Genomic DNA, 11,191 nt, shown 5'->3' on the forward strand with positions numbered 1-11,191 from the left:
GAAAAAAGTTGTGAAAGTATTGAGAACAACGAGTAGGGAGTATGCGGAACAACATTTAATACCTACAGTTAAGCATGGACGGGGTTCCTATCCTGCCAAATTTCATGTGGGGGTGTATGGCAGCTAGTGGAGTTGGGAAGTTGGTTTTTATTGAAAATACCATGAATAAAACGGACTATATTAATATTTTGAAAAATAATTTGTCATCATGGATCATGGATCTTCCAACAAGATAATGATCCCAAGTACACTGCACAGATAGTTAAGGAATGGCTTCGCCATCACACTCCCAACATATTAGATCATCCTCCCCAATCACCAGACCTAAACCCAGTAGAGCATTTATGGGAGCACCTCGATTGTCAAATAAGAAAAAGAATAATAACAAACAAGGATATGCTAAAATCTGTTTTAAAGAAGGAGTGGCAGAAAATTCCGCCAGACGTAACCAAAAATTTGGTTGAATCGATGCCCTGAAGACTTATGAAAGCAAAAGGAAAAGCAACCAAATACTAAACAATTCAAAATTTTGTAGTTAATGTAAAATGTACACTTTATTGTGACGCGTAGGTAGGTTAGGTGGCAGCCCGATGTATTAGGCCCACATAGACTATTCAGTCCATTGTGGTACAACATTTGTGAACTTCTCTCTTATCACTGATTGCTGCCCGATTCCATGTTAAGCTCAATGACAAGGGACCTCCTTTTTATAGCCGAGTCCGAACGGCGTCCCACATTGCAGTTAAACCACTTAGAGAAGCTTTGAAACCCTCATAAATGTCACCAGCATTACTGAGGTGGGATAATCCACCGCTGAAAAACTTTTTGGTGTTCGGTCAAAGCAGCGGGCATGCTAACCATTGCTCCACGGTGACGCGTAAAAAATGGAATATATCTTAATTTTGTTCTGTACCCTTTTTATACCCTCCACCATAGAATGGGGTTATATTAACTTTGTCATTCCGTTTGTAACACATCGAAATATTGCTCTAAGACCCCATAAAGTATATATATTTTGGGTCGTGGTGAAATTCTGAGTCGATCTGAGCATGTTCGTCCGTCCGTCTGTTGAAATCACGCAAACTTCCGAACGAAACAAGCTATCGACTTGAAACTTGGCACAAGTAGTTGTTATTGATGTAGGTCGGATGGTATTGCAAACGGGCCATATCGGTCCACTTTTACGTATAGCCCCCTTATAAAGGACCCCCAAATTTGGCTTGCCGAACCTCTAAGAGCAGCAAATTTCATCCGATCCGGCTGAAATTTGGTACATGGTGTTAGTATATGGTATCTAACAACCATGCAAAAATTGGTCCACATCGGTCCATAATTATATATAGCCCCCATATAAACCGATCCCCAGATTTGACCTCCGGAGCCTCGTGGGAGAGCAAAATTCAACCGATTCGGTTGAAATTTGGTACGTGGTGTTAATATATGGCCTCAAACACCCATGCAAAAATTGGTTGAAATCGGTCCATAATTATATATAGCCCCCATGTAAACCGATCCCCAGATTTGACCTCCGGAACCTCGTGGGAGAGCAAAATTCAACCGATTCGGTTGAAATTTGGCACGTGGTGTTAATATATGGCCTCAAAAACCCATGCAAAAATTGGTCGAAATCGGTCCATAATTATATATGTAGCCCCCATTTAAACCGGTCCCCAGATTTTACCTCCGGAGCCCCTTGGAAGAGCAAAATTCATCCGATTTGGTTGAAATTTGGTACGTGATGTTAGTATATGATATTTAACAACCATGCCAAAAGTGATCCGTATCAGTCCATAATCATATATAGCCCCCATATAAACCGATCTCGAGATTTGGTTTTGGAGTCACTTGGAGGAACAAATTTCATTCGAGTCAGTTGAAATTTGTTACATTGTGCTGTATATGGCCGTTAACAACCATGTCTAACTAGGACCATATCGGTCTATAGTTATATATAGCCTTCAGATAAATAGATCCCCAATCACACAAAAATTGGTCCATATCAAGTTCATAATTGTATATAGCCCACATATAAGCAACCCCCATATTTCAATTCTGGCTCTCTACGTACCGTGCAAAAGTCCATATCGATTCGTAATTATTTGTAGACCTACCTATACATACCTCTTTTGTCTAATATATACCACATATGGACTAACTCACAATTTAGAAAACGATGTTAAGAAGTTCTAAGATACCACAACCCAATTAATTCGATTGAGGATGACAGTCTTTCGTAGAAGTTTCTACGCAATCCATGGTGGAGGGTACATAAGATTCGGCCTGGCCGAACTTACGGCCGTATATACTTGTTTGTATTAAGTTATTCATTTTCTTATTAATAGTTTTAAGTCAAGATTTAAATCCTATTTTAGAATAACAAAAAATATTTTTAACAATCGTAAATAAAAATGCTAAAATAAAAGGTAGTTTAATACAAATGCATATGTACAGTTTATTATGACGCTCACTGTAGATCAACATATTCCAAAAGTTTTTCTTTTCTGATCAAATTGGGATTCTCAAAATAATACCGGTCTATAAGGGGTTTGTTCCAGACTGGGTCACTAGGACCTGTCTAGTCCTTCTAAGTTCTCCCAGGTCAAGTCCTTTAGAATGAGTCCAAACCGTGTTCTGCAGTGTATTAAAGTGACCGGCCAGAATTTCGACCAGAATTGGGATTGGTTCATTCACACCAGGGAGTATTCATGTACCGGTTGTGGGGTAGATCCATTTCCCGTAGCGGAGCTGCCATTCTATCTAACCCAACTTTACCTAGTTACCCGACCATTGAATATGTGTTTCCAAACATTCGATAGAATCTAAACATCTTGGAAATGCCATACTTTGTGGACATTTCCGAAGGAATTAAGTCTTTCTCACAATCGTCAAATATTGCTGTTTTTTTGTTGTTTATTTTGTTAAAATTAAAAGCGTTTTCGTTTAATCGAACGTAAATTTTGTTCAACCGTTCGTTGTTTAGAATACTCGTACTCAATGTTAAGAATTTGGATTAACGATTTTCGCTAAATGGTATATTCGTTACACCGAGCTTCAAGTGTACTTAACCAGGATGCAAGTTTGTACCAGTCATTGGCAAGGCAAAATACTAAAGGTTGAATTACACACCATGCGTCAATCCGTGCGTTGAAAAAAATCGCTTCTGTAACATATACTCCCAAACATATTTTGCTTCAAGCATATATATTTTTGGGTATTGCCCAAACATTTATATGTTTGATCTCTTCCAATATATAATATGTTTGAAAGCATATTGGTCTAAACAATATATGTTTGGGTAGTCTAAGTTCCAAACATTTTGTATTTTTGCATCCAAATTCAATAATGTTGTCTTCCAAAAAACAATATGTTATTATGTGAACATATAATATGTTTGGAAGCATTTTGCACCCAAAAATATTATATGCTTAAAAAAATTCTCCCAAACAATATTGTGCTCAAAATTTTATTTATTTATTTATATATTTACAATCATAATGAATTATGAAAATAAACAGGTAATGTAGGTGCTAACAACATAGGTTTTCGACCTGAATGCTCAAAATTTTGTTTCTGCCTAATTGTATATTCACTCACATCTTTCTCACCTCCACGAGAGTTTTTAGTTCTTAGCACCTTTTTCTGGAGTACAAACATTGTAGAAGAAATTATTCAATTTTACGATTTTTTTATTTTAATTTTACCTTTTGCCGGACGGGGATTCGAACAGCGGACCACACAGTTTGTAAGGATCAAAGAAGTAGCTGATCAATTGCCCAAGGAAAAATAAAATGTTAATTTTGTAATAACAAGCAACAACCACCAACTTAATTCAATATCGCTCCCTGCTAAGTAGCGCTCCAAGCTACTAAACACATATATGTTTATAGGCTATTTCTAAATTAATATATGTTTGCATTCAAGCATATTATATTTACAAACATTTTATGTCCCAAACATAATATGTTCTAACATATTAACACATATGTCCCAAACATGTTATGCTAGTTTATGAACATTATATGCTTGTACTCAAAAATATTGTGTTTAAAAATTTGTGTTCCAAACATATAATGTTTATAGCCAAACATATGAAAAACAGTCTTTTTCAACCGTGCAGTTTTAAAATAAACGTTTTAACGTTTTTCGAAGAAATTAAACAATAAATACTTTAATAAAAGAAAGAACAATCGTATACATAGATATCCGCTTTCGAAACCTTGGTTTTCTTTGCGTGTAATAACATGGTCACTTAAGCAAATCCGTTAGGCAAGGCCTTAGTGTACCAAAGGCCATAGAGTCTACTGCGTATTTCATATAATATTAAATGGGCCATTTTATAAACAATTTACGATTAAAATAAAAAGGGCATTTTCTGGGGAAGCCAAAAATAACAAACACACTTTACAAATATAATATTTTTTAGAGATTTGTTTTTTCGGCATAATAAAAAAACATAAGAACAACAACAAAAAAGAGGCCCCACAATATTTTCACACATTTATGCAAGAGGATTTCCTAAACGTGTGTCGAAAAGAGGACCAAGTTTTGAATAAATGAAATGAAATTGTTTATAAGATTTTTTTATTTGTTATACCAAAAAAAAAAAAAGAACAAAAATCAATATGCAAAAGAAATAAAAATTTCAATATTAATTTTGGTTTGTTTTTTCCCCCCAATTTTTTTTTTTACAGACCACCAAACAGCAGCAGCATGGCAATGAATCAAATGAGTCATGAGAGTCATGCAAGAATGAAGCAACACCAACAACAACAGCAGCAGCATCATCACCAACATCAGCAACCACATCATCACAACCATCATCATCCACAGCAACAATCACACCCACTCAAAAATGGTCACTCCAAAGATGTCTCTACTACGGATATTGATAGCAACAATCATAATGCCATGATCACATCACCTTCTCACCACACGATGAGCAATGCCCCATCGACTCCCTCAACCACTGGAACTTCACCTGATCTCATAAACTACCAAACACCATTAAGTGGCACAAATGGCCACAATGGTTTGCTAAATTCCAATTGCATTTCTCCCAAAACAGATCATTCACATCACAGTGGCGGTTCTCCCTATGGTCATAGCCAGAATAATATCACGGCTACAACCACTGCTGCTGTTGTAACAGTGGGCAATGGTGCAACGTCGACACTCTCTGGTTCGGGACCAGGCATTATGTCCCCTACTGCCCATCATCATCATCATGGTCATCTCAATTTGAATCTCAATTCCCAGGTTGTATCACAAACTTCACCCCAACAGCATCATCTTCACAATCACTCTGCCACCAGCCAGGTAATGAGTTCGGCCAATCTCTATTCAACTCTGGGTCAAGCTTACGCAGCGGATAATTCCAATTATGGCCCCATATATCACAATCCCCATTATCATGGTCACAGTTATGGCAGCCCCTATGAGAAAATTAAAGTTACTGGCCATATGCGTCAGGCCCATGGACATGGAATAGGAAATCCCAATAATGGCAGTGGTTTAGGTGGTGGCAGCAGTGTTTCAGCTTCCGCAAATTCCTATGGCATGAGTAGTTATCAGACATTCTATGGATCAGCGGCTCATCAGATGATGCGACCTGGAGGATATATTGATCTAGTCCCCAGATAAGTGTGCGGAACATCAACACCCATTACCCTAATTGCCAAAGAATAATGTTATAGTATTACAATGATAATAATTTTAATAGTATTGGATATACGTACATATGTGTGTGTGTGCACTATTATTTCACCTTTATAGTTATAGTTAGTTTATTAGTTTAAGAAAAAAGTATTAAAAATTTATTAGTTTTACTTTAAATAAAAAAGTAACTTTTTACTCATACCAAAAATAAAATGCCAAAGAAAATATTTGTAATCTATGCCTATATGTACTTTTCCTTAATCTTTCTCTTTTGCTCTCCTGTCCTCTGTCCGTCAATTTAGTCAATTGTAATAATATATCGTATTAATAAATAAATTGTAAATATTTTCTTAAATATAATTAAAATGTTGCTTTTATTTTTTTGGAATATATTTAGAAATTTTTTAGTAAGTACACGGACGTGTAAAAATTATATATTTGGAACACAAATTTTTAGCACATTATTTTTAAGTGGAAGCATACAATGGTTATAAACTAGCACAACATGTTTGCGACATATATGTTAATATGTTAGAACATATTATGTTTGGGATATATTTTTTTTTTTGTATCCTGCGCCACACTGTGGAACAGGGTATTAGTGCATATGTTTGCAACACCCAGAAGGAGACGAGATAGACACAGGGTGTCTTTGGCAAAAATGCTCAGGGAGGGCTCCTGAGTCGATATAGCCATGTCCGTCTATCCGTAAACACATTTTTGTTATCAAAGTCTAGGTCGCAGCTTTAGTCCAATCGACTTCAAATTTGGCACAAGTATGTGTTTTGGCTCAGAATAGAACCCTATTGATTTTGGAAGAAATCGGTTCAGATTTAGATATAGCTCCCATATATATATTTCGCCCGATATGGACTTATATGGCCCCAGAAGCCAGAGTTTTTCCCCAATTTGGTTGAAATTTTGCACTAGGAGTACAATTAGTAGTGTAGCCAAGTGTGCCAAATTTTATTGAAATCGGTTCAGATTTAGATATAGCTCCAATATATATCGTTCGCCCGATTTACACTCATATGACCACAGTGGCCAATCTTTTACTCCGATTTAATTGAAATTTTGCACAGGGAGTAGAATTAGCATTATAGCTATGCGTGCCAAATTTGGTTGTAATCGGTTCAGATTTAGATATATCTTTCGCCCGATTTACACCCATTTTCCCACAGAGGCCAATTTTTTGATCCGATTTAGTTGAAATTTTGCATTGGGGGTAGAATTAGCATTGTAACTATGCGTGCCAAATTTGGTTGAAATCGGTTCAGATGTGGATATATCTCCCATATATATCTTTCGCCCGATTTACTCTCATATGACCACAGAGGCCAATTTTGAACTCCGATTTAGTTGAAATTTTGCACAGGGAGTAGAATTAGCATTGTAGCTATGCGTGCCAAATTTGGTTGACATCGGTTCAGATTTAGATATAGCTTCCATATATATGTTTTTCTGATTTCGACAAAAATGGTCAAAATACCAACATAGGCTCCATTTAAGCCGACCTACTAAGATTCGACTTCCTAAGCCTTAATGGGGACCCAGTTGAAATTTGACCCATCTAACTACCATTTTTTAAAATAACTTTTGTGATTGATACTATCATTTCTGTTATTAAATACATTTCAATTACAAAATTAATTTGATTGATTACAAAATTTTTAATTGAAAAAAAATCAATCACAAAAATTAATTGGAACAATTAAACCTCTAATGCCCAAGCCCGCCTTTAGGCGGGCTTCACTTAATAAGGAAGCTTTTAGTAAAACACACCTTAAGACAACAAAAATGGGCAATATAAAAAGAAAACTTATTTGAAACTATTCAAGAGGCATTGCAGCATATGCAGAATTTTACCGTATACATTTTTCTTGCTTAGTTCTCTTGATTTTGTGTCGTTAACATTGAAAATTTAATCAGCTGGCAAAAAAATTGGGGCATTAGAGGGTTAATGTTTTAAATGACTTTGGTGATTAATACTATCATTTCTGTGATTGAAGACATTTTCATTAAAAATTAATTGGATCAATTAATTTCGTGATTGAAGACAAAAAATATATTGTTCTGTTCCAAATCGGGCGAAAGATATATATGTGAGCTATATCTAAATCTGAACCGATTTTAACAAAATTTGACACACTTAACGATACGAAAACGTACCCCTTGTTCAAAATTTGAAGCAAATCACGGCAAAACTCTGGCTTTTGTGGCCATATAAGTTCAAATCGGACGAAAGATATATATGGGAGCTATATCTAAATTTGAACCGATTTCAATCAAATTTACCAAGCATTGGTAGAATGTCAATTCTACCCTCTGTGCAAAATTTCACGAAGATCGGTAGTAAACTTTGGCCTCTGTGGTCATATGAGTCTAAATCGGACGAAAGATATATATGGGAGCTATATCTAAATCTGAACCGATATGGCTGATATTTTGCAAGATTTTCGAGACTCATAAAATATTTGGATGTTCGGTATTTCAAGAAAATCGGTTGATAAACACGCTAACTATGACCAAATCGGGGATAAATATATATGGCAGCTATGTCTAAATCTGAACCGATTTTTTCCAAAACCAATAGCGATTGTCTCTATCCCAAGAAACGGCCCTATGACAAATTTGAGGACGATCGGACTAAAATTGCGAGCTGTACTTTGTGCACAAAATTACATATACAGACAGACGGACGGACAGACAGACAGACGGACATCGCTAAATCGACTCAGAATTTAATTCTAAGCCGATAGGTATACTAAAAGATAGGTCTATGACCAATATTTCTTGGCGTTACATACAAATGCACAAACTTATTATACCCTGTACCACAGCAGTGGTGAAGGGTGTAACAATAATACAAATTATTGTGGCAAAAAAATTATTTTTTGATTTTTCATCCAATTTGGTTCATATTAATCCTCTGTGATAACCCAGCAAAAAAAAGCTGCTAAAAAAGTAGTTCGGATTCTTAATTTCCCAGCAAAAAAAATGGAAGTTCTTCTAAAGCACGACATTAAAAGCACTTCCAAAAAATGTCCTCCCAAAGATGTTCGTCATTTCAACTATTTACTTAGGAAGTTCCTTTAATAAAATTTTTTATAACTCGATTTTTTCATATTTTTACTCCCATATTCATAATAGTTAATGTAATCTTTAAACCTACTTTTACCACACAAATTCATTCGATAAACTGCCAGTAAATTATTAAGAATATGGGCATTAATGTTTAATTTTGACTCTTTTTTTTCAAATAGGATAAAAACGGAGTAAGAATTAATAAAATGGTAAAAATTATTCAAAATTTGTCGAAAAAATGCTAAATTCATTCTAGAAAAATTGAGAATTTTTGAAAATGTTTGAGATCAAACGTTTCAGACTAGCATTAGGATACATTAACAATCATAAAAAAATTTAATTATTTATTTGGCAAAATAACACAATTCTTTAATTCACATCCAAAACACTGAATTTTCAGAAGTGATGCAAATTCACTGCAACACCTGTTGAAATGATGGACATCCTATGACAAGCCCATGTTAAATTCATCATTTCTGCACCAATTTAGCACCACTTCCGGATCCAAAGAAACACTTTCACTACTTCTTTGGCGACGCCTTTTTTGCTGGGTTGTAATCCGGAAGTAGGGCAAACTTGGATCATCTCCAATGAATTTTACATGGGCTTGTCATAGGACGGAAGTACTTCGTTTTCGGATTCTTTTCATTGCTTTAGAAGTTGTGCCTTGGAAATTCATTTGAATGAAGAAATTAAAAAAGAAAAAAACTAAAAAGAATTTTTTCACAAATTTCACTTTTTATTTCAATATGTTTTATTAAATTTTTTATACCCTAAACCACATAGTGGTCAGGGTATAATAAGTTTGATCGTCAAAAAAATGTGCCTACTAGAAATATTGATTTTAGACCCCATAAAATATATACCGATCGACTCAGAATCACCTCCTGAGTCGATCTAGCGCTTGGTATCCGTCCGTCTGTCCATGTATTTGTTGTTCACAGGATTCCGGTCGCAATTATTAACCGATTTGGATGAAATTTGGTACAGGGTGTTTTTTGGGCACAAGGACGAACGCTATTGAATTTGGAAGAGATCGGATCAAATTTAGATATAGCTCCCATATATATGTATCGCCCGATTTCGACAAATGGAGTCACGTTGCGCCTTTTTACAACCCGATCGTCATCAAATTTTGCACATAGTAAACTTTTTCATCACCCTTTAAGTCAGCAAAATTTCATCGAAATCGGTTCAGATTTATATATAGCTCCCATATATATGTATCGCCTGATTTTCCCAAATTTGGCCATAAAAACCTTATTTATTAAGCGATCTTGCTCAAACTTGGCTTACTCTAATCTTTTATGGTACTGACAATATGTGCCAAAAATAATCGAAATCGGTTCAGATTTAGATATAGCTCCCATATATATGTATCGCCCGATTTTGCCAAATTTGGCCGTAAAACCCTTATTTATCAGCCGATAGTACTCAAAGTTGGCTAAATATAATCTTCTATACCTCTAACTGTATGTGCGCAATTTCATCGAAATCGGTTCATATTTAGATATAGCTCCCATATATATGTATCGCCCGATTTGGTCAAATTAGGCCGTAAAACCCTTAGTTATCAACCGATCGTACTCAAAGTTGGCTAAATGTAATCTTCTATAGCTCTAACTGTATATGCGAAATTTCATCGAAATCGGTTCAGATTTAGATATAGCTCCCATATATATGTATCGATTTTGCCAAATTTGACCGTAAAACCCTTATTTATCAACCCATCGTAACCAAGTTTGGCTACATGTAATCTTCTGTAGCACTAACGGTATGTGCAAAATTTCGGTTCAAATTTAGATATAGCTCCCATATATATATATCTCCCGATTTTAAGAAATTTGCCCCTAATAACCTTATTTTTGACCATAGGGCCCTCATTTATTAACTGATCGTACTCAAATTTTACACAAAGTGAACTTCTGTGGTATCAATCATATCAATCGTGGTATCAATCATACCTGCAAAATATTATGCAAATTGGTTCAGATTTAGATATAGGTCCCATATATATGCATTGCTCGATTTTGTCATATTTGACCATAATACTCTTATTTATTAACCTATGTTATTCAAATTTCAAATTTTGATGTACTATCTGATCGTATTTAGATTTACATGTAGCTCTTTCATAAATCTATTACCCTATTTGCAGAAATTTGGATTTATTACCCACAACTAATTGACCGATTTCCTCTTTTTTAATAATGAACTCAATATTAGTGGCATACTAACCACTTAATTTTTTAATTGAAAAAAAATTTTAATTGAAAAAAATTGTTTGATATTTTTTTGTGTGCAGGTTCAAATCTCGCCAACCGTCTTTTTTTATCAAATATATTTTTCAAAAGTATTGTTTTTCATGTTGTACATCACTTCTATTTTGTTTTATTCCTCGTATATTACTCTCGTAATTTGAAAAAGCTTCTCAAAAAGTCAACATGCACAA

At 35.0% G+C, this 11,191-nt stretch overlaps 1 protein-coding gene across 1 annotated transcript in view; it reads left to right on the plus strand.

Moving 5' to 3' along the window:
* org-1 (T-box transcription factor 1) overlaps positions 1-6,021 on the plus strand; it is a 45,003-nt gene extending 38,982 nt beyond the window's left edge. The window contains exon 6 of the mRNA XM_075302977.1: positions 4,692-6,021. Coding sequence (XP_075159092.1) covers positions 4,692-5,640 — 949 coding nt within the window. The 3' untranslated portion in view covers positions 5,641-6,021. The remainder of the gene's footprint in view (positions 1-4,691) is intronic.
* Positions 6,022-11,191: the final 5,170 nt, after the last annotated feature.

Source organism: Haematobia irritans, chromosome 3 (genome assembly GCF_050003625.1).
Source record: "Haematobia irritans isolate KBUSLIRL chromosome 3, ASM5000362v1, whole genome shotgun sequence".
Lineage (NCBI taxonomy): Eukaryota > Metazoa > Arthropoda > Insecta > Diptera > Muscidae > Haematobia > Haematobia irritans.